Source organism: Pseudophryne corroboree, chromosome 7, assembly GCF_028390025.1.
Source record: "Pseudophryne corroboree isolate aPseCor3 chromosome 7, aPseCor3.hap2, whole genome shotgun sequence".
In the NCBI taxonomy this organism is placed as follows: domain Eukaryota; kingdom Metazoa; phylum Chordata; class Amphibia; order Anura; family Myobatrachidae; genus Pseudophryne; species Pseudophryne corroboree.
Window position 1 is genome coordinate 82,702,946 of NC_086450.1, and position 24,710 is coordinate 82,727,655.

General features: G+C 47.7%; 1 protein-coding gene across 3 annotated transcripts in view; it reads right to left on the reverse strand.

Moving 5' to 3' along the window:
* RBM45 (RNA binding motif protein 45) overlaps positions 1 to 21,519 on the reverse strand; it is a 124,026-nt gene extending 102,507 nt beyond the window's left edge. Inside the window, exons 1-6 of one of the 3 annotated variants that reach the window (XM_063933385.1) lie at positions 21,131 to 21,517; positions 18,967 to 19,089; positions 16,143 to 16,269; positions 9,673 to 9,807; positions 9,061 to 9,240; positions 4,870 to 4,999 (exon numbers count right to left, since the gene is read on the reverse strand). In XM_063933385.1, the coding sequence (XP_063789455.1) occupies positions 4,870 to 4,999; positions 9,061 to 9,240; positions 9,673 to 9,807; positions 16,143 to 16,269; positions 18,967 to 19,089; positions 21,131 to 21,409 (974 nt within the window). In that variant the 5' untranslated portion in view covers positions 21,410 to 21,517. Of the gene's footprint in view, positions 1 to 4,869; positions 5,000 to 9,060; positions 9,241 to 9,672; positions 9,808 to 16,142; positions 16,270 to 18,966; positions 19,090 to 21,130 lie in introns of all 3 variants that reach the window. The other 2 variants (XM_063933387.1, XM_063933386.1) reach the window with 2 other exon arrangements.
* Between the last annotated feature and the right edge of the window lie 3,191 nt (positions 21,520 to 24,710).

Below are 24,710 nucleotides of genomic sequence, written 5' to 3' on the forward strand. Positions count from 1 at the left end.
AGTCCTGAATGCCGAATCTGCGGCCCTCTAGAAGATGAGCACTCTGCAACCACCACAGGAGAGACACCCTTGTCCTTGGTGACAAGATTATCCGCTGATGCATCTGAAGATGCGACCCGGACCATTTGTCTAGCAGATCCCACTGGAAGGTTCTTGCGTGGAATCTGCCGAATGGGATTGCTTCGTAAGAAGCCACCATCTTTCCCAGGACCCTTGTGCATTGATGCACTGAGACTTGGCCTGGTTTTAGGAGATTTCTGACTAGTTCGGATAACTCCCTGGCTTTCTCCTCCGGGAGAAACACCTTTTTCTGGACTGTGTCCAGGATCATCCCTAGGAATAGAAGTCGTGTCGTCGGGATCAGCTGCGATTTTGGAATATTGAGAATCCAACCGTGCTGGCGCAGCACTATCTGAGATAGTGCTACCCCGACTTCCAACTGTTCCCTGGATCTTGCCCTTATCAGGAGATCGTCCAAGTAAGGGATAACAAACTCCCTTCCTTCGAAGGAGTATCATCATTTCGGCCATTACCTTGGTAAAGACCCGGGGTGCCGTGGACAATCCAAACGGCAGCATCTGAAACGGATAGTGACAGTTCTGTACCACAAACCTGAGGTACCCTTGGTGAGAAGGGTAAATTGGGACATGTAGGTAAGCATCTTTTATGTCCAGAGACACCATATAGTCCCCTTCTTCCAGGTTTGCAATCACTGCTCTGAGTGACTCCATCTTGAATTTGAACCTTTGTATGCAAGTGTTCAAGGATTTTAGGTTTAAAATTGGTCTCACCGAGCCGTCCGGCTTCGGTACCACAAATAGTGTGGAATAGTACCCCTTTCCCTGTTGTAGGAGGGGTACCTTGATTATCACCTGCTGGGAATACAGCTTGTGAATGGCTTCCAATACTGCCTCCCTGTCTGAGGGAGACGTCGGTAAAGCAGACTTTAGAAAACGGCGAGGGGGAGACGTCTCGAATTCCAATTTGTACCCCTGAGATACCACCTGAAGGATCCAGGGGTCCACTTGCGAGTGGGCCCACTGCGCACTGAACTTCTTGAGACGGGCCCCCACCGTGCCTGAGTCCGCTTGTAAAGCCCCAGCGTCATGCTGAGGACTTTGCGGAGGCGGGAGAGGGCTTTTGTTCCTGGGAACTGGCTGTTTGCTGCAGCCTTTTTCCTCTCCCTCTGTCACGGGGCAGAAATGAGGCGCCTTTTGCCCGCTTGCCCTTATGGGGCCGAAAGGACTGCGCCTGATAATACGGCGTCTTCTTATGTTGAGAGGCTACCTGGGGTAAAAATGTGGATTTTCCAGCAGTTGCCGTGGCTACCAGGTCTGATAGACCTACCCCAAATAACTCCTCCCCCTTATAAGGCAATACTTCCATGTGCCTTTTAGAATCCGCATCACCTGACCACTGCCGCGTCCATAAACCTCTTCTTGCAGAAATGGACAGCGCGCTAACTCTTGATGCCAGTCGGCAAATATCCCTCTGTGCATCACGCATATATAGAAATGCATCCTTCAAATGCTCTATAGTCAGTAATATACTGTCCCTATCTAGGGTATCAATATTTTCAGTCAGGGAATCCGACCACGCCAGGCCCGCACTGCACATCCAGGCTGAGGCGATTGCTGGTCGCAGTATAACACCCGTGTGAGTGTATATACATTTTAGGATATTCTCCAGCTTTCTATCGGCAGGTTCCTTTAGGGCGGCCGTATCAGGAGAGGGTAGTGCTACCTGTTTAGACAATCGTGTGAGCGCTTTATCCACCCTAGGGGGTGTTTCCCAACGTGCCCTATCCTCTGGCGGGAAAGGGTACGATGCCAATAACCTTTTAGGAATTATCAGTTTTTTATCGGGGGAAACCCACGCCTCATCACACACTTCATTTAATTCCTCGGATACAGGAAAAACTACAGGCAGTTTTTTCTCACCAAACATAATACCCTTTTTAGTGGTACTTGTATTATCAGAGATATGCAATACATTTTTCATTGCTTCAATCATGTAACGTGTGGCCCTAGTGGAAGTCACGTTTGTCTCCTCATCATCGACACTGGAGTCAGTATCCGTGTCTGTGTCTGCCATTTGAGGTAACGGGCGTTTTAAAGCCCCTGATGGCGTTTGAGACCCCTGGACAGGCACAAGCTGAGTAGCCGGCTGTCTCATGTCGTCAACTGTCTGTCGTAAAGAGCTGACACTGTCACGCAATTCCTTCCATAAGCTCATCCACTCAGGTGTCGACTCCCTAGGGGGTGACAACTCTATAATAGGCAATTGCTCCGCCTCCATCTCATTTTCCTCCTCAAACATGTCGACACAATCGTACCGACACACCGCACACACACAGGGAATGCTCTGATAGAGGACAGGACCCCACTAGCCCTTTGGGGAGACAGAGGGAGAGTATGCCAGCACACACCAGAGCGCTATATAGAGACAGGAATACCACTATAAAATGTGCTTTTCCCTTTATAGCTGCTGTTAGTATTAAAACTGCGCCAAATTAGTGCCCCCCTCTCTTTTTTACCCTTTTCTGTAGTGCAGGACTGCAGGGGAGAGTCAGGGAGACGTCCTTCCAGCGGAGCTGTGATGGAAAATGGCGCCCGTGTGCTGAGGAGATAGGCTCCGTCCCCTTCTCGGCGGCCTTTTCACCCGCTTTTTGGCGAGTTCTGGCAGGGGTTAAAATACATCCATATAGCCCTGGGGGTTATATGTGGTGTATTTATGCCAGCCAAGGTGTTTACATTGCTGCTCAGGGCCGAAGTGTGAAGTGTGCCTGAGTAACAATGGCGCACAGCTGCAGTGCTGTGCGCTACCTTGTTGAAGACTGATGTCTTCTGCCGCCGATTTTTCCGGACTTCTTCTTGCTTCTGGCTCTGTAAGGGGGCCGGCGGCGCGGCTCTGGGACAGAGCTCCGAGGCTGGGCCTGTGTTCGGTCCCTCTGGAGCTAATGGTGTCCAGTAGCCTAAGAAGCCCAAGCTGGCTGCAAGCAGGCAGGTTCGCTTCTTCTCCCCTTAGTCCCTCGATGCAGTGAGCCTGTTGCCAGCAGGTCTCACTGAAAATAAAAAACCTAAAACTAAACTTTCACTAAGAAGCTCAGGAGAGCCCCTAGTGTGCACCCTTCTCGGCCGGGCACAAAAATCTAACTGAGGCTTGGAGGAGGGTCATAGGGGGAGGAGCCAGTGCACACCAGGTAGTCCTAAAGCTTTACTTTTGTGCCCAGTCTCCTGCGGAGCCGCTATTCCCCATGGTCCTTACGGAGTTCCCAGCATCCACTAGGACGTCAGAGAAAAAAAAGTTACAAAATTCCACCGTGTCGCCTTGTAATAGCCTCCTGTACTTTACTTATGGCTATCAATACCTTTTTACACTGTCATTATGGCCATGCAGTGTCGCCATTACAGTGGGACTGTAGAGACTTGAGTCCCGGGCCCAGACACAAAGGATGCCAGGGTGGCAGCTGTGGGGACAGAACGGGTCACCAGTGCTGTAGCTAGCATACCGCCAAGCAGCAGCCATGTACAGCGGCATTTCAAGTGTGGGTATGGCTGCTGCACAAGAGCTAATCAGAGCTCGATGGACTGGCAGCCAGTCAAGAGCAGACGGCTCCTGACTGGCTGCTGGTCTGCGAGCTCCGATTGGCTCACAGCTGGTGCCATATTTGAAATACTGCTGTCCCCATCTGTATATGGCTGCTGCCTGCTGGTGTGCTAGCTTCAGAACTGGCGGCCCGGCGCTGTCCCCATTGCGGCCACCCCTGGGCCCTGCTGCAGCTGTGGAGCCCAGAGCGGGAGGAGAGGCTGTTCTGTCTTCTCTGAGCCTCTCCTTTCCCCTTCTGTGTGACCGACGTGCTTGGGTGTCAAAGTCTATAGGAGGACAGCTGCCAGCTGGTGTCCAGGCTAGGGAGAAAAAGGCTGATGCGCGGGCTGCCTGGATGAGAGGAGAAAAGGTGGACCCCCACCACTTCACTTCCTCCCTCTTTTCAGCTATCCCCGAGTCCCCTGTGCTTCCTACCTCTGCAAGTCCAGTGACTGCCTGCCTGCTCACTAAGGAAGCTCTGCAGCTCTACCGCAGGCCAAAGTACTATATTTGTCGCCTTCTCTATTTCACCCTATCACCCACTACCAGTAACTTTGTCTCTCCTGGGTACCCTCTTCCTCTCCTTGTGACCCTCTGTCTCTCCCTGTCACCTTCTCAGTCACTCTTCTTGTCAGCTTCTGCCTCTGTCTTCATATTTGTCAAACTGTGCCACTCCCTGTCACCCTCTTCCTCTCCCAGACACCCTCTGCCTCTCACCTTTGACCCTCATCTACTCCCTCTCATCAACTCCTCGTTACCCTCTACCCCCTGCCTCTTACCCTCTTCCTTTCGCTGTCAGCCACTGCCTCAGGGAGGTCTTGTTTACACACCAATTCATGCCCTACTCCCACTGTAGCTCCCCCCACCTCCGTGTCCCGCTTTACCCCCAAGGTTGGCTTTTGCCCATTTGGTGAGTCCCGGGCTCCACAATTCCTGACGGCAGCCTTGTGGTTATGTGCTATCTTATTTAACACTATTTTGGAGTTCAATATGATTTCCATACTCTTCCACTGCACTCCATAGATTACACACTGCAGAATTAATACCCGTGATACCTGTAGGATGGCCACTATTTGACAATATAAACTGAATCGTATGTGGTGTTCTGATTTTATATGCTAATACATAACCCAATATCTGCAGGTTATTAATGCACTGGGCTACAGTACAAATCATCTCTAGAAGCACTGGGTAAGGACATTGAACTACATAATCACACGTTTTAGGTGATGTCATTTGCAAAAAAATAAAGCCTGCTAATCTGAACATTACTATACTCACTCTGTGCCATCAACTCCGTCACTTAAGTAAGTGACACCAAGCCGGTTTCCGGGTGGGTACTCAAAGCCGTGCAGCTTGCATTTAGCATAAATTGCAGAGGCGATATTCTGATACTGAACGATTGCATGTGCTGCCAAGAGAAAAACAAACCAAATCTAGTTAAAACTATAAGAAAAGTAAAAGCCATTGCATAATTGGAAGAACAGGATAGTGGTTGATAATTTTTGGTCAGTCATGTGGAAGTCGCTGCTAACCCAACCCTTATGCAGAGGTCATCTGATATCACCTGTCCCCCCCGCCCCCCCCCCCCCCCCCCCCCCCGAGAGGCCGCCCGGGAACTCACACAGCCCATGTGGAGTGAGCGTTCATTCCCAAAAGAGTACGAAGCTTTGCTGACAAATAGGCGTGGTGAATTGTTAGCCGAAGCCAACGAGCTAAGGTTTGTTTTGACGCTGGCCAACCCCATTTATGGGAATCTAACAAGATGAACAGGGAGTCAGAATGTTGAATATCCTTGGTTTTGTAAACAGATTCAGAAAGCTCGGACCACGTCCAAGGAAGCCTCTTCAGGAGCAGTTGATAATGCCAGAACTACTGATTGATGTGGAAACTTGAAACCGCTTTGGGTAGGAAACCTGCCCTAGTGCGGAGAACCGCCCTGTCTGAGTGAAAGACCAGGAAAGGCGAGCGCCAGGACAGAGCACTAAGATCAGAAACTCTGCGAGCTGAAGATATGGCCAAAAGGAACAAGGTCTTCAAGTGATCCAACGGTGATCCGCCCTGTCCATGAGTTCAAAGGGAGCCATTTGGGGAGCCTTCAGCACCAGGGAAATATCCCAAGGGGCCACCGGAGCCACAAACGGCGGCTGGACATGAAGCACCCCCTGGAGTAACGTTCCCTGTGCACTCTCCCCCTCAGAGGCTGGACCCCAGGGATGTTGCCCATCTGCCCTGCAGCTAATGCCCTGGTGATCTAGTGTTATAAAGGCGCTAAGTAAATTAAAAAAAAAAAAAAGTAACCTAGGCTGTATTAACAGCCACCTAAAAATATGGTGCCCGCTCCTGTCGCACCAAAAGAAACAAAACTGGAGGGCCTGGCGGCAGGGCAAAGTATAGGTGACAGGGAGGGAGGCATGCTGGGTACTTTTAAGTAACCCCTTTTGTGTCTGCCTGCTCCCAGCCAGCCTATACCCAGCGTTAGTACTCCTGTGCCCCCTAGTCGACGACGAAGGAAAATATTTTTAATATATCAAAATATTTTATTGAAAAAAAAATACATGTATCTGGGCTCGCCACGCTGTCGGTATGCCGGCGGTCGGGCTCCCGGCGCCGGTATGCTGGTTGCCGGGAGCCCGAGCGCCGGCATACCGTACGTCACCTAGCCAGACAAGTGGTTAATAGGATTACTCTAGCAAAATATTAAAACAGACTGAAAAAAGACAACGTGAGAAGTAGAAGAGGAAAATGTTATTTAAAAAATGAAGTGTAAATAAAGTGGAACAAAAAACAAAACAAAAAAAAAAAAAGAAGCTGGGTAGTGTTTTTATTCAATGCTATTTTCGAAACATTTTCCTTTTTTTCATATCACATTATCCATTCTCTATCGGTTTTTAATATTTTAATTCAGTGTTTACTGAATTGCATCTATATTTTCAATTGATAATATGGGGTAAATTTACTAGAGCTTCTAAAACTGAGGTTTAGTGATGTTGCCCATAGCAAGCAGATTACGTCTATCATTTCTCTATTTATAAAATGATAGACAGCATCTGATTGGTTGCTATGGGCAACATCACCAATTCTATGTTTTAGAAGCAGTAGTAAATTTACCCCTACAAGTGTATTTGTGAAACATTGCCTAAGACACCTCAATTTGAAAGTATATCCCAAAAAGTTTTTTTATAATCCATGCTAACGTACAAGAGTGCACTCAGTTTAAACAGACCTCTTTTTCTTTCCAGCTTTGTATACCAGGGCCAGTTAGGTCAGGAGCCAATAAGCCGACTATATTTTTGAATCATATGGGATAATTCTTTATTAAAATAAAAACTAAATTAAAGAAACGAAAAAAAGGGGGAATTCCCTTTTAACACCTGCAGCCCAGAGCTACTCAATTAGCAGCATGTTTTCTCCCACATAACCCATAGATTCTAGGGTAAGTGATTGGAGCTATGTTTTAACCATTTGCGGGCAGCCACAGTAAAGGCCCGTACACACTGGTCGATGTATCGGCCGTTCTCTTGAACGGCCGATACATCGCGGGACCGTCGGCTAGTGTGTACGGGCGATACGTCTGTGAACTCCGTCGTTCACAGACGTATCGCGTCGGCCGCGCAGCACAGCCGACAGCCAATATATCTAACGATATATTGGCGCGTCGCTGTGTGTGTACGGGGCGGTCGGCCGACCGCCCGTACACATGCTGCGGCGGCCGGCGGTGATCGACAGGTGAACTGGGCGGGCGCGAGCACCCGCCCAGTTCATGACGTCAGTCCCCCGACGGATCGGGCAGTGTGTATGCACAGCACACTGCCCGATCTGTACATAGATATATCTGCAGATCAATTGATCTGCAGATATATCTAATAGTGTGTACCCACCTTAAGCCTTGAAAGTCTTACCGCAGATTTCTGTTCACACCTTCTGTTCGCAAAAATGCGAACAGAAATCTGTGCTAAGTGCAGCCTGTGGGGTTATCAGCGATAAGTGCCTTGGGTAATTGAATTCAGTCCTAAGGTGAGGCCAATACAATTCATTGTGGGTTTTTTGTCTGTGGTTAAATTCCACATTGAAGTTTTAAATGTGCTTTTCAAAGGAGCATTCAGCTGCAACAATCAATTCACTAAACAAGTGACCACTACAGGCAGTGCCATAACTAGGATGTACCAGCAGTACTGTTTCTGCCTAGTGTGCACCGTTTTATGTATTGCACACATACACAAATACATAAGAAGGTAGTGCTTTGATGAGATGCCATCCTTTGTAAAGGCCCGTACACACTGGTCGATATATCGGCCGTTCTCTTGAACGGCCGATATATCGCGGGACCGTTGGCCAGTGTATACGGCCGATACGTCTGTGGACTCCGTCGTTCACAGACGTATCGCGTCGGCAGCGCAGCACAGCCGATGGCCAATATATCTACCGATATATTGGCGCGTCGCTGTGTGTGTACGGCGGTCGGCCGACCACCCGTACACATGCTGCGGCGGCCGGCGGTGATTGACAGCTGAACTGGGCGGGCGTGTGTACACGCCCGCCCAGTTCATGACGTCAGTCCCCGACGGATCGGGCAGTGTGTATGCACAGCACACTGCCCGATCCGTCCATAGATATACAGGTATCTGCAGATCAATTGATCTGCAGATATATCTATTAGTGTGTACCCACTTTAAGAGCAGTTTTTTTTCCATTCAACCTATTGCAGGAACCTTTTATAGATGGTGTAGGATACGCGAGGGTGGCTAATACCTTTGAATGAGGGAGGTGGAGAACACAATTACATTTTGACAAGCCCTCAGTGGAATGACAGCACACAACTGAATGCTACCTCTTACCGTTATGATTCACTTGTTCAGTTTAGTTGTCCTTCAAGAGCCAAAATTTAGGCTGATGTAATGGCTCCAAAGAGGACACAGTGGTTGGTGCAGAAATAAAAGCGGGTAGGATGAGTTCAGAGGGGGCATGTGAACGGTTTAGACGGATACGCAGTTGTGATTACACGTTTTCAGACAGATCTTTAGCAACAGGGAAAGGGCTTGTGTAAGTGCGTATCAATGATGCTGAAGGCTATGAAACCACCTACACAGACTGGGGTATGCCAGCCACAAAGAGCTGTACAGGTGAATATATATACTTATATATGTCCGACTCATGCTTAAATCTTATTCAGCGCCACAGTGAGAACAATGGGTCAGATTTATTAAGCCTGGAGAAGGCATAAAGAAGTGATAAGTGGAAGGTGATAACATACCAGCCAGTCAGCGCCTAACTGTCAATATACATATTGGAGCTGATTGGCTGGTGCGTTATCACCTTGCACTAATTACCGCTTTATCACTTCTTTGTGCCTTCTCCAGGCTTAATACATCTGCCCAAATCTGCCTTCACTAACACTTCCCAAAGCGACTGCACTATTGTCTGAAATAGAAGGCATGAAGGGAAAAGCAGTTTTCAGAACCATTATCTTACCATACTGTGCGTACAGATCCCGTTGGACCTCACACAGCTCAAGTCCAGGAATAAGGTCAAACAAAACGAACAGCTGTTCCTGGACCAGGGGTAGCCGCGACATAACCGTGAGCCGCTTGGACACAGCCTCCTGGGTTCTTGCCTCTGGAACCTTGTCATAAATGGGATAATCGTATTGTTCTTTTTAAGAGAAAAGAGAAAGAAAGGAGGACAAAACTTTTAACATGACTAAATCAAATATTGAGACAAAACTGACAGCTGCATAGTGTTCTAGTGACTAAGGGGGTGATCCAATTCCCCGAAATTACCACCATGCTGTTCTGAAAAGGCAAATCGCATTTTGATGGCATTCACAAGTCTTCCCTCGCACCCCATAGTGGTGTCAGGGAAGAAGAGTGAGCACATCGCTTTGAGTTGAGTTCACCCCTTAAGACTGTATACCCTGTGCAGAAACAGAATCTATCGGACAATTCTAAGAATAGCTTTTTGTTCTCTAAAGGTTAAGTAAATGCAAAATAATGTCACCTTTAATATTGATTCATCAGTTGCAGATAGTTATGTCCTATCAATAAACAGCATAGATAAACATACATTTTTAATTGCAATACTAACCAAACTGACTGTAAGAATACATAGCAATAGTGGGGTCGTGCAGTAACGCCTCTTGCTGGCGAGCGGTACTGTGGTGATCAGACATCTCTGCCCCTGCAACTTTGTTTTTAGGTTCTGCCAGGATTGCCTTGTAGCCTAAAAATAACATTGATAAAACACACAGTCAGGTCTTATTGTATGGCATAATCACAATGGAATAAGAGGATTTTGGTACTTACCGATAAATCCATTTCTCTGAATCCTCTAGGGGACACTGGAGTCCTATACAGTAGGGGTGTGAAGTTTGCAACCGGAGGTGTGGCACAATCTAAAATTAGCATTGTCTGCACAGCCGGCTCCTCCCCCTTCACATCCCTCCTCCCTCAGTTTTGAAAATTTGACTGAGAGAATAGGACATGATACTAGAGCACATGGCGAGGAACCGAACCAAAACATTACAAACAACATCCAAGAAACTTCTTTAACCGAAAAACTAACTGTTTTTACGAACTGTTTGAACAAGAACTATGACACAGCAGGCCGACAGCACCGAGGCGGGCGTCCAGTGTCCCCTAGAGGATTCAGAGAAATGGATTTATCGGTAAGTACCAAAATCCTCTTTTCTCTTTCATCCACTAGGGGACACTGGAGTCCTGTACAGTAGGGGACGTCCCAAAGTTATCCCCAGGGAGGGAGTGCTGTCGGTGACCTGCAACACGAAACGTCCGAACTTAGAATCTTCGGACGCAAAGGTATCAAACTTGTAAAATTAGTGAACGAGTAGGCTGAGGCCCACGTCGCCACTCTGCAAAGTTGAGTAGTGGAAGCACCTCTGGCAGCTGCCTATGAGGCCCCCACTGAACGGGTGGTATGAACAACCATCTGAACTGGAACCTGTTTGCCACAGGAAATATAATCTAGCCGAATGGCAAGTCTAATCTATTGAGACAAAGACTGCTTAGATGTTGGCCAACCCTTCTTAGGCCCATGACATAGAACAAACAAATGGTCCGACTGACTGTAGGACGACGTAACTTGCTCGTATGCCCGTAAAGCTCGGACAACATCCAAGGCCACGTCCCCATCTGCGAAACCCTGGAAAGATGGAACCCTAATTGGCTGGTTTACATGAAACCCCGAAACAACCTTAGGAAGGAAATCTGCTCTTGTACGGAGTTACGCCCTACTTCCAACTCAGAAAACCGCCTGTCCGAAACCAAGGCAAGCAATAATGTGACCTTCCAAGAGAGAGAGTTCAAGTCTGTTCTTGCTAACGGCTCAAAAGTTGGTGATCTCAAATAGTTCAACACCAAATTTAAGTCCCCTGATGCAGTAGGACGACGAGAAAGGGATTGTATCCCCAGAAGATTTGAATCTCTTCTGTTGAAATAGAATGGAAAGAGCTGAAATTTGAACTTTCATAGAGCCCAGCCTCAGGCTTACATCAAGACCTGCCTGAAGGAAGAGCAGAAGCCCATATAAGTGGAAGTTCATCGAATTGCACCCACGTTATTGACACCAGTCCATGTAGCTCTTTCAAAACCTGTAGTAGTGCATGGCTGTGACCAGCTTCCTAACGGCAATCATCGTAGGAATGGCCCTCTTGGTATCCCTCTATTCCTTAAGATCCGGGTTTCGATAGCCACGCCGTTAAAACGCAGCCCGTTCAGGACTGGGTGATGGAATGGTCCCTGAGATAGCAAGTCCTCTCTCTGAGGTAACCGCCAAGGATCTTCCGCTAGTAACCCTCGCAGGTCTGAGTACAAACTCCGGCGGGGCCAATCTGGTGCGACTAGGATCGCCCACACTCGCTCTCGTTTCAACCCTTTCCGAACCCTGGGAAAGGTGGAAAAATGTAAACCCTCCTGTAACACCAAGGAAGTGTTAATGCGACCACTCCTTCTGCTGCTGGATCTCTTGCCCTGGACACATATCTGGGCAGCTGGTTTTGTTGAAACGCCATGAGGTCGACTTGAGGTATACCCCATATCCTCACCAAGATGTTGAAAATCCGTTGATTTAGGCCCCATTCTCCCGGGTGCATGTCCTGGCGACTGAGATAATCTGCTTCCCAGTTCTCCACACCTGGAATGAACACTGCCGAGAGGATGATGTTACACGTTTCTGCCCCCAACAAAATCCTTGTGGCTTCCTGCAACGCCATCCTTCTCTTTGTTCCTCCTTGACGGCTTATGTAAGCCGTCGTTGTGACATTTTCCGACTGTATCTTTAAGTGTTGACCCATGACTAAGTTTTCAGCAAGAGAAATGCATTGTAAACCGCTCTCAGCTCGAGAATGTTTTTGGGCAGCCTGCTCTCCTGTAACGTCCATCTGCTCTGAAACTGACATCACTCGAGGACTGCACCCCATACCTCTGAAACTGGCATCCGTTGTGAGGAACACCCGAGTCTAAATGCTGAACCTCTTACCTGCCACGAGATTCGTGTGTAACAACCACCAATTTTAGCTCGGTCTTGAGTAAAAGTCAAAATCAGTGCAAATCCCTGGGCAATGATGTTCAACTGGAATGGCTGGGAGTGAACTTTGCTGCACTGCAGAGCCCCCAAAGACGGCACCCACTTCCTGAGAAGTTGTACCCGAGGTGTAGAGAAAAGTCTAACTGTAGCACCCGAGTTACCAGCCTCTGTATGGATCTTGCTGTCTAGTAGGACTAATCTAAATTTTTTTCCCTGTCCCAGAAGAGACCTGGAAATTTAAACCTCGTAATTAGCATTAGGTTGAATTCCAGAAAATCACAATCCAGCCATGTTGAGTGAAAAAAAATGATGAGTCGTCCTCATTGATCAGCGTTCCCTGGAAGATGGATTGTATCAGCAGATCCTTTAGATAAGGTATGATCGTGACTCCTACCAGGCTCAAACTTGCGGCCCTTATTATTCTTTGAATAGTCCAATTCAGAATATGAAGGAAAGTATCCTCCATGTCCAAAGACACTATGACTCCCCCAGGGCCTGGGCCTGCATGACCGATTGGATTGATTACATTTTGAGTCTGCAGTCCGGTAGAAAACTGGGCCAAAAAACTTTAAATTGAGCATCAGTGTGACAGTCTGTGGGCGCGACAAACAAGATTCGAAGAGACTCCCTTTTCCCCGTGAGAGTAGGGATGTTCAAAATAAGTGCACTTATCGCCGGGGTTCACTCATCGCCAGTGGACACTGTATTCGGTAGGCCACAGCCAACCATTGTATAGCAATTTTCGAATGTTGTCGGTACTGCCTTCGCCTTTGAACGGAAAGACAGCCTAGTCATTGTCAATATCTATCTTGAATATATAGAGAACAACCCTGTTGATACAAAAGAGCTGTACTCAAGTCTCGGGTCCGGTATCCCTAGACCTTTCCAGCCCTTACCCCCCAAAGGAGGTCCAAGGTGAGTTTGTGTAACAACCTATTATCGGCTATTGGGAATAGTCTCCCTTATTCGAGACTCGCAAAGCACGAATATAATGAACCAGAATAACAGCTACCGCTAATTCGTATAGTTCTCTGGTAGGCAGGAGAACTGATTCTCCTCCACATGTCTGAGGTTCTTTGGCTCAAGGAACGCTTCCCCTCCCAGGGGAATCGCCCTCCTATCCGGTAAATACATTCGCTTTACCGAAACACGTAACTCCTAGGTTTCGTGTGAGAAGGGCCTGCAACCAGAAGGTGGAGTTCCCTGTCAATTCCTACCTATAGACGAACCTCTTTTTCAGTGGGACTGCAATATTAAAAATGTCCCGTTAACAGACTAGGCAGGGGTGAGCCCACCATCGTTATGGGATTCGTGCTCTTCTGTGGAATACGAGATTCTGTTAGTCACAGAAACCATCGAGAGACATACCGAAGATCGGTGTGGTGACCTCCCTAACAGCCTGATAAGTATATGTGGTATTAAACTCTCGGATATGCTCCGCAAGGCAAAAATTATTATTCGGGAATTAGGAAGCCTTTACCGGCCACCTTCGTTATTTACGCCTAACAGTCTTCTCTCTGTTATGCGAGCCCGCACTCCTTTCCCCACTCCAACAATGGGTAGGAAAGGAGTCTCTTTACCGTGTTCGGCCATCCTGTTATACCCATGCAGATGGAGTATTTTAACCATGAATTCCTCCCAGGTACGGATGGGCTCGCTGCCCATACTCAACCTCAAAATATCCGTCAGGTTATGTTTTCCGAACCTTGACAGCTTACTGTTCCCTGGTGTGTGCCCATTCTCAACTGTCGCGCACCCCAGGGTTGTTAACCTTAGTGCCCATTTATTGGAGCAACCAAAGTAATCCTTGCGGTCATTAAATTTCCAAACTCTTGGAAATGCCTTGTAACGTATTCTGTGCGCGCTGCTGGGCCCCTGCCGTGCACACCTTTCCCCCCTCGTGTCAGTGCTTCGGCTCCCTCCTAACCTGTCTGTAAAATTATTTACCTGGAGGTTGAGGGAGGCGGAAAGGGGAGGGAGATTGCGCGCAAGGCTGCGGCCGTCAGCCGCGGAGTAACACGGAGCCCGAGGAGGGAGGGGGAGCGGGGGACGCCACGCGAGGCTGCAGCTGTCAGCAGCAGACTGACACTGAGCCGGGAGAGGGAGGAGAATACTGCGTTGCCAGACTGCCCGCCACAAGTCAGTGAGGCGGGGGCAGCAGCGGTGGAGGGAGCACAGCGGGGGACATTTGTTACAGTGCCGTGAGGGAGGCGGGTAGCGGGGGATGCCTGAAGACTTGTGTCGTCCCGGCCCGTGAGAAAATAAATAAATATGCTACACTAACCTCCTGTGGGGCCATGTTAAAAACAATCAGCTACTGTACTCACAGTTGGCGCCTGTAAGGAGATGCAGACCCCTTTCGTCGGAATCAGTCTCCACTCCTAAACTTTGTTTCCCTTTTATTAGGGGGACGCAGCCTTTTCATCTGGTAAAGCCTGCACCCCCTTTCATTTAGGTGGGAGCGGGCATTTACCATATTTTCTTTTATAACCTGCACCCTCCCTTTAGTTAGGAGGGATTGGGCCAGTATAAAAGAGAAGAAAAACAAAGAAAAGAAAAAAAGAAATAATAAATAAATCTTCATTGAGCAGGAGCTCCCTTCTGTGCTTGTACCTCCTAGGCACAATTTTCAAAACTGAGGAAGGAAAGATGTGAAGGGGGAGGAGCCGTCTGTGCAGACAATGCTAATTTTAGATTGTGCCACACCTCCGGTTGCAAACTTCACACCCCTACTGTATAGGACTCCAGTGTCCCCTAGTGGATGAAAGAGAAATAAATGTTTATTGTATTAATTATATACATAATAAAGGGATTCAATATGATATCCCGATGGATGGAATGCCGGTAATCAGAATACAGACAGCGCCATCCCGACCAGCAGAACCCTGACAGCCCCCCTAAAATTACCGTAACCCCCACCTGTTCCCAACTCTAAGCCTCCCTTTGTGGGTGCCTAACCCTAATACCCCTTTTCCATTACTGAGCACGGGTCGCAGCCGGGAGCCTGACACGGGTGCTACCCGGCTGCGGCCCATGCTCAGCCCCCTTTCCCACTGCGCTACCAACCCGGCATATTGATCTCCCAGCGCCGCTCTTCCATACAGTGTAAACGGGAGGGCTTCCGTTTACACTACAACCCTACCCGGATCATTCCCGTGTCCTACCCAGGTAGTTACCCGGGTAGGATGTGGGGGTCACTTGATCCAGGTTTTTGTGGGGGGGGGGGACCCTTTTCCACTTGCAAAAAACACGGGTAAATGTGCGCCCCCGTGCATTTACCCGTGTTTTTTGAGCTAGTGGAAAAGGGGTATAACCCTCCATAGTGGTGCCTAATCCTAACCTCCCCTTCTTAGTGCTTAACCGTAACCCCCACTCCCCGGTACCTTACCATAACCTTCCCGTCCCTACACCCTAACCTCTCTTCTAGTGCTTAACCGTAACCCCCTTTACCCGGTACCTTACCATAACCTTCCCGTCCCTAGACCCTAACCTCCCTTCTAGTGCTTAACCGTAAGCCCCCCTCCCCGGTACCTTACCGTCCCTACACCCTAAACTCCCTTCTAGCTTAAACCTAGCCTCCACCCCTCTGCGGTGGGATGCAAGTGCTTCCCACTGTCCGAACAAATGATCAGGATTCTGGGAGTCGGTATTTTGACGCCGGCACCCTGTCCTCCGGTAAAAGAACTACATCCCTAATAAAGTACTAATGCATAGTTGTGCAATATAGATTGCATCCTCTGTTTCAAAATGGAGTCTAGTCACCCGATGGCTGATTAACAAAGTTCATTAACTCACTAATATAATGTAAATAATTATTTTTATCCTTCAATAAGATTGTGACTATAGGAATTAGCTATTAATCTTAAAAATACAATTATTTGCATGAACGGATCACAAAGTAAAATATATATTAAGTATTATTCTAGGCTTCTATACAGTACTTTCACCAATGAGAGCAGTCTCGGCAGCGTAAGACAGACAAACAAAAAGCATTTGCACGCAGAGAAACTTACTTCGTTCACAGTTTTCAATTGCCAAAGCAGCATAGGAAGGTTTGAGGAATCGTACGTATCCCAATCCTTTACTTTCGCCTGTCGTTTTATTTTTAATAATTGAGCAGTGTTCTATTTGCCCATATTCCTGGTGAAAAAGAGGAAAAGGTTCTAACAATAGTACAGTTCAGTGGAGCAGACATATAAATATGGATCTTTAAGCCTAAATGTGCAGAAAACGCACCTCCGGAGTGGAAAAAAAATAAAATGTCAAAATGTGGGAAATAACATTAAAAAGCATTTGTTGCAAGATTAGTCTTGCTAAATAAAACACTGATGTCTAAGGGGTATTTTCAATAAGTGCCGGATCCTTTCCGACAAGCATTGTCGGAAAGGATCTGACAATGCACTATTCAATAAACTGCCAAATCCGACTGTCAGATTTGGCTGCTGCTGCTCACACCGATACCAGTGCCGGACGGGCGTCCTCAACCTCCCCGCTGCTGCTCCCCTCCCCACCGGGCGTCCTCATCTTCCGTCCCCCGGCCAGGCACCTCTCTCCATGCAGTGCCTCCCCCCGCTGTCAGCTCGTCCCACATGCCGCTGATCTCAGCTCCCCCAGCCGCCCACAGCCCTGCTCGTCTACTCACCTCAATCCGACTTGTTTTCAAGTCGGATTGAGTTGAGTTTTGTCAGAAAGGGGGCCAAAACCTGTCAGATTTGGCACCATTTCCGACAGAAGCACACGGATCGGCGGCTATTCCGCCGATCCACGTGATTCCCGGCTTGTCGGAAAAAATCAGCCCCTACTGAATAGGTCGGAACCCCTTCCGACCTATTTCTGTCGGAAGCTGCCTTCTTTCAGACAAGACGGCAGCTTCCGACAGTTATTGAATACACAACTATGTATCGAATTCTTTTCAGGTTGGGGGGATTTTTTATTTTTTTTTTATAAACGCCAAAACAAAATATTTTTTTTGTTTAAATCAGTTATTTTACATGTTTTAATAAAAAATTAAAAATAAAGAAACTTGCTTGTTAGATTAATACTGTGAAATGTTGCTTGATCAACCATGTTTTAACACTTTCTAACATTAACAATCCAAAGTTATTAGGCTTTGTTATCTCTTTCAATAAAACCAATTTTTTACTGCTTATTATTACTATTACATATGAATATATGTAGATCATAGGTCTGCAAACTCGGACCTCATTACCCCCACACAGTGCATGTTTTGCAGGTGTACAGGTGTATTAATTACTCAGACATTTTAAAAGGTCTGCAGGTGGAGTTAATTATTTCACTTTTGATTCTGTGAGGAGACCTGCAAAACATGACTGTGTGGGGTCCTGAGGACCAAGTTTGCAGACCTATGATGTAGACAGACTAAACATACAAAGTACACTCAGACATCTCAATAGGACTGAAGGTTTTACATTTAAATAAACATAAAGGAGATTAAACCATGAGGTGTTTCACTGTGTATTGACTCTTTAATAAGTTGAAGTTGTTTACCCTTTAAGATTGTGTGTTAGTTGTGTTTTTTCCCTGTCCTATTGGAGTTGTTAGGGAAGGAGTTTCTGGAATGTTAGCTGATGCTAGGCAGATTTAGTACCTTTCTGATCTGGGTCACCCTCCTTATTTCTCTGTTGTGTGTGAAATCACTGAATTGGTTCGGCTCACTCAAATGAAGACCACAAGCAGCAAGAACGTGGAATACCACCACCAGGGGGATTCACTTAAAACAGACTTTTTTTTTTTTTTTATGAAGCCACGGCACCCTTCTGTAGCCACAGCATAAATAAAAAAAATAAAAAAACATTTGATTTACCATGGTTTAAACCAGCCAACCCTGTTTGTTTTTTGGGGGGGTTTCAAAGCCTAACCACATTTTGTCATATCATATGTAACATACTCTACATTTGCAGCACAAATCACAACTAAAATTTAACACACAGATGCCCGCCAAAACAGCACTGTACTCGTGGGTAAGCATTGTCGCGACCTGGCGGAGAGTTGTTGGAGCGACTCTTTCTAAGGTACGTACAAGATGCTGTTTAGAAAGATCACTCAAGAAAAAAAAAATAGTAAGAAAAAATAAAATAAGAAAGCTTAGGGCTGCAAAAAAACAGCAGCCCTCTGACCATGCTCCGGCTCCTGCCGCATCAAACAAAAAACTGGATTTGCCTGAGCCAGGAAGCGGGGATATATGGACGTGCCCATTGCACACCGGGAGGCCGGAAAAGCTTTGACCGATTGGTGCAAATCCGCTGTCGCTTCATCATATGTGGATAACCTGTGGACCCTGCCGCAGAAATCTTGATACGAGTTGCAACGCTGAATTCGCTTTATGTAAATTTGTAATAAGAAATATATGCAAATTGCTGTACAGCTGTCTCTGTACAAGCTCACTATAGCACATTCCTTTCCTCACAGAAATACAGATATTACAGATTGTGCCGATTGATTCACAAGCTTGTGGGCTTAGCAAGTGCTGTTCGTTTTCTGTCACTTTCTAAACAAGAGGAGATAGGTTGGTATAGATGTCAATTCATCTCTGTTCCATGTCACCTATGCTGTCCCTAGTAAATAAGTGAATTAGACATTTATGATGATGTAGACACCATTTTCTGGGGTACATTCAGTGCCTTGTAGACCACTTCTGTCTATGAATACAGCATAGGTGGTCTTTCACAGAGATCAAAAGATTTTTACGCTGTGCTGTTTTCCTGGTGGTTTTCTTGCTTTGTGTTTGAGTTTATAGCCTATCAATAGTAGGTATTACAAGTATCCAGAGAGTGTATACTACAATATAATTCAGTTCTATGATAAACATGTTAATACCTTAAATTTGTTGTTGATATCTTCTTCTGTGTAAGACTTTGGAATCATTACAAAGATCCTTGTCAGCTCTTCATCTTCCACGTCCCTGGGATTTAAGGAGCCACGCGATTGTGCAATAAATGCCTACAATAAAAAGGTAGCTTAAGGTCAGAGACAACAGAAGATATTGGATATAGTTTTTCACTATATACCTATATAGGCTTACCATTCTATCCCTTTAAACGGGTACGCACGTGAATTACACAGGTTCTGTGGCCGGCTGACTTCAAACTTGCAATGCACCTGTTTTTAAGCAGCTAGAGAACCTGAGTAATACATTTGTGTCCCGGTTTAAAGAGACAGTATGGTACACCTACCTATGAAACATCTAACAAATAGTTAGTTGAGACAGGTGAAATTTACACCACTCACTTCAGTATCAATTAAGTCTTAAATTGGCTGGCGTGTGACCTGTGGTGCCACAGTAGCTGGATAGCCTGATTCCCTATCCTTGAGGCTGATAACTATAGAGACAACATAAAATGTAGACTGGACCCAGAGCAGAGAAGGAAGCTATAGTCACACTCGATCAGAGCCTGATTCTGAATTGCAAATAATGCGACCGCAACTGCAGAAGCCTACTGTGAATGGTATGCCAATATCGCTATACGCCCATATTATTACCATTATTTATTAACATTTATTTATATAGCGCACACATATTCCGAAGCACTTTACAGAGAATGTTTGGCCATTCACAGCAGTCCCTGCTCCAGTGGAGCTTACAATCTATACATGTACACATTCATGCTAGGGTTAATTTTGTCGGGATACAATTACAAATAACCTACGAGTATATATTTTGGATTGTGGAAGGAAACACACGCAAGTATGGGGAGAATATATAAACTCCGCACAGTTAGGGCCATGGTGGGAATCGAAACCATGACCTCAGTGCTGTGAGGCAGTAATGCTAACCATTACACCATCCGTACTGTACATATTCATATGCATCTTTGAAAACGCACAGCCCCATTCACAAGAGAAGCGGCCATCACTATCATTGAGGTACACCTGCACGACCGGCAATTGTGCCAATGATCAGGAAGACTTCTCTTCGCCCTGGGCCATAGCAGACTGCCGGTACACATTACACAATGTAATGAACAACATCTCATTCCATCCCACACAATACATACATCTCAACATGACCCACTCCAGGAGGGACAAAATGCTCTGCTCCTGGACTTCCCTCTTAATGATTGCCCTCACCTGTGGTGAAACACCGTTTTTATCCATTAATCTGTTCAAAACAGGTGCTGGCAATCATAAATTAAGGGGGAAGTGCAGGAGAAGAGAACTGTTTCCCTCCTGGAAAGGGTCATGTTGGGAGGGATGTAGTATGGTATGCCGGCAGTCGGGCTCCCGGCGACCAGCATACCAGCGCCGGGATCCCGACCGATGGCATACCGACAGCATGGCGAGCGCAAATGAGCCCCTAGCAGGCTCGCTGCGCTCGCCACACTGCAGGCACGGTGGCACGCGACGCGCTATTTATTTTCCCTCCAGGGGGGTCGTGGACCCCCAAGAGGGGAAAAAAAAAAGTGCCGGTATGCCGGCTGTCGGGATTCCTGCGCCAGTATTCTCTGCGCCAGGATCCCGACAGCCGGCAAACCGAAGACCACGCGTTGGGAGGTATGCAATATACTCTGATTGGCCGTGTGGAACAGCCAACCAGAAGTTGCATGCAATAGGGGCAGACGCATTAGATGATGTGTACGATTTATCGTTCCGATACAGCTAATCATGCCGATAATTGCTCAAATGTGTACCAGGTTGTCTGTCATAATGTATACGCACGACTCAGAATAGCGAGTAACTCTGGCTACACACCCACAACATGGCTCTACTGGGTGTGTACTTGCATTGTTGCAGCTCAAGAACAGCAGCGCTCTGAATTGCACACACATCCCAAAGTTGAATATACCTCCCAGTGACACGGCAGCGTATGGCGCTACATGTGAATGAGGCCCATAACCTGGGGAAGCAAATGGGGGAGGATGGAGACAAAGGAGAGCAGGATAAAGGCAATGGATGGAGGCAAAAAAAGGGGTGGGGGGGGGGGGGGGGGGGGGGCAGGTGCCAAGGCCCCCAGACACACGGCTAACAAGAGGGGGGTCCTCACCTTGATGGGCTTGGTGCTCTCTCTGAGGCAGCGGCCGTGCATCTCCTCCATGGCCCGGCATGCCTGGGAGGACTTGGCGTACTTGACGAAGGCGATGCCCTTGGACTCCTTGGTCTTTTTATCCTTCACCACCCAGATGTCCTGGATGTCGCCGAACACGGAGAACCTCTCCCGAATCTTATCCTCCGTCACCGACTTGCTGACCACCAGGAACACCCGGCTGTTGGGAGGGTCATCGAGGTAACCGGTCGACGGGCGGAACCCGCTGCTGTCTTCCATTGCTGCCTGGCTGTTGGGGATAGATAACGGAACTACAGGCAACAGTGTAGGAGCTGCCGGAAGTCACAGGAAATTCCGTACACAGCGGCACTTGCAGTAGGCGCCCGCCTCCTCCGGTGACGTCAGTGACGTGCCCAACTGTCTGCGCGCCCCTCAGAACTCACATTGCCTGAGCAGCGCCCTCTAACGGCCGGAAGAATGACATACAGCAGCATTGTATTACTAATTGTAGTAGTACAGTGGCCCTCATTCCGAGTTGTCCGCTCGTTATTTGTCTTCGCATCGCAGCGCTTTTCCGCAAACTGCGCATGCTTAATGTTCGCACCGCGGCTGTGCCAAGTAAATTTGCGAAGAAGTTTGGTATTTTACTCACGACTTAGCGAATATTTTTCTTCGTTCTGGTGATCGGAGTGTGATTGACAAGAAGTGGGTGTTTCTGGGCAGAAACTGGCCGTTTTATGGGAATGTGTGAAAAAACGCTGGCGTTTTCGGGAAAAACGCGGGAGTGGCTGGAGAAACGGGGGAGTGTCTGGACGAACGCTGGGTGTGTTTGTGACGTCAAACCAGGAACGAAAAGGACTGAACTGATCGCAGTTGCAGAGTAAGTATCGAGCTACTCGGAAATTGCAAAGAAATTTCTGATTGCTATTCTATTCGCTATTTTGCGAATCTTTCGTTCGCTATTCTGCAAAGCTAAGATTCACTCCCAGTAGGCGGCGGCTTAGTGTGTGCAAAGCTGCTAAAAGCAGCTAGCGAGCGAACAACTCGGAATGAGGGCCTGTATTCGTGGTATCCTTCTGTTATGCACACCAGTGCCTGCAGGAAAGTACTGGTGTCAGAACTGTTATGCACTCCAGTGCCTGCAGGAATGTACTGGTGTTTGAACTGTTATGCAAAACAAATGGACTCACAGACAGACTGGGGAATATGACATAACGTACACAGAAGGTGATAGGGTAACAAAATACACACAAGGTGAACAGAGAAGCCCAGAGGCTAAGGAACTGGGTATCTCCCTTGTATTAGAACTGCTCAGATGGGAAAAGCAAGATGTTGTGTTTTAATACGTAGAAAACCCGAAATGCTGTTGCTAAGGGCAACAGCAAAACCCTAAAGGGTTACCAACGGGTGTGGCAGTAAACTCCTTGGTCAGAGATGGAATGATAGACACAAGGAGAGTCTCCACAATCCTAATTCTCACTTGCAGTGCACAGGTTCAGCTTACTGCCACTAAACTGACCCCTGACACCTAGCACAGTGAGACAGGATTAGACAGGCAAGTCTTAGAATACAGCCGCAAACTTGCTAAGTTCACAGAGTAGTAACAGAACCCCAGCAAGCTAAACGACTGACTCCAGTCTTACTGCTAGGTCTGGATTGGCAGAGTGTAATACCAAATCCCCAGGCCTATTTGCAGTAAGCAACAAACAAATACAAAGCTACACAGTACTGGTTAACTTTCAGGAACTGACTAACCAACAAAGATTCAGCAGCATCTGCTTACCCTGAGAAGAGGCCTTATAAAGCAGGTGCTGTCCACGCCCCACTCAGACCTCACAGACTGTGAGCACAAAAACCAGCACCGGATCCCCTGCCGTGCACAGAGCCTATAACCACTGCACAGCAAAAGACCCGAACCGGAGTATCAGCTGCGCTCAGGTTACTCCGCTAGCACTTGTCTCCCGGTTGCCATGACGACGTGGCAGCACAGGGCAGGAGACCCTAACAGTACCCCCCCTCTGACGAGGGGTCAAAGAACCCCTACCACCGGGTTTATCGGGGAACTGCGAGAAGAAAGAGCGTATCAGTCTGGGGGCATGAAAATCACAACTGCGCACCCACGACCGCTCCTCCGGGCCATACCCCTTCCAGTGCACCAAAAATGACAGCCGACCCCGAACCACCTTGGAGTCAAGAATCCTTTCAACAACAAACTCCCTCTGGCCACGTATCAGAAGAGGGGAAGGTCTTCCACTGGAAGAAGGATTACTAATCGCCCGTTTTAAAAGGGAACAATGAAATGTTTTATTGATACCCAAAGAACGGGGCAGATCTAACTGAAATGCCACCGGATTGATAACCCTGGTGATCTTATAAGGGCCGATGAACCGGGGGCCTAACTTATGAGATGGCTGTCTCAACTTCAAATTCTTGGTAGACAACCAGACGAAGTCTCCTAATTTGAAGCTGCAGGGTCTTTTCCGCTTATCAAAAACCCTTTTGGTCACTAATGACACAGACACAAGGGCTTTCTTCACTTTCCGCCAAATACCTCTAAGGACCGAAACCACAGAGGAACCACCAGGCGTGGAGTCCAGGGGGTCAAAAGAATTGGCCTTAGGATGATGCCCATACACACAAAGGAAGGGAGAGATCCCTGTAGCAGAGTGAGCCGCGTTGTTATAGGCAAACTCCGCCATGGACAGATGAGCAACCCAGTCAGTCTGACACTTGGAGACATAACACCTGAGGAACTGCTCCAAGGACTGGTTCACCCTTTCAGTCTGCCCATTAGACTGCGGATGGTAGCCTGACGACAAGCTGACAGAAATCTGGAGATCGGAACAAAATGCCCTCCAGAATTTAGCCACAAACTGGGATCCGCGGTCAGAGACCACATCAAGTGGCAACCCGTGGAGACGCACAACATGCAGCATAAATAATTCAGACAGGCGTCTGGCCGATGGCAGCCCAACCAGTGGAACGAAGTGCGCCATCTTCGAAAACCTGTCAACGACAACCCAGATGGCTGTCATCCCCGAGGATTTGGGCAAGTCCACCACAAAATCCATTGAAATGTGGGTCCATGGCTTAGATGGGATAGAGAGTGGATGTAATGGGCCAACAGGAACCCCTCTAGGAGTCTTATTTCGGGCACAGATGTCACATGCCCGAACCCACTGATCCACATCCTTAGCCACCGAGGGCCACCACACCGCCCTAGATAGCAACTCCCGAGTTCTGGCAATACCCGGGTGACCTGCCGACTTCTTGGCATGGAATTCCAGGAACACTCGCTGTCTTAACCTAGGAGGCACAAACAAAAGACCTACCGGAAGGTCTGGAGGAGCCTGCTCCTGTGCTCTAAGGACTAATGATAAGAGGTCCTGGGTAATGCCCACTTTAATACATGATGGGGAAACAATGGGCAACGGCTCCTCGGTGGTCTCCTAGATTGGAGCAAAACTCAGCGAGAGCGCATCAGCCTTGATGTTTTTTGACCCAGGGCGATATGTTATCAAAAAATTAAAGCGAGCAAAAAACAAAGCCCATCGTGCCTGCCTGGCATTGAGACGCTTTG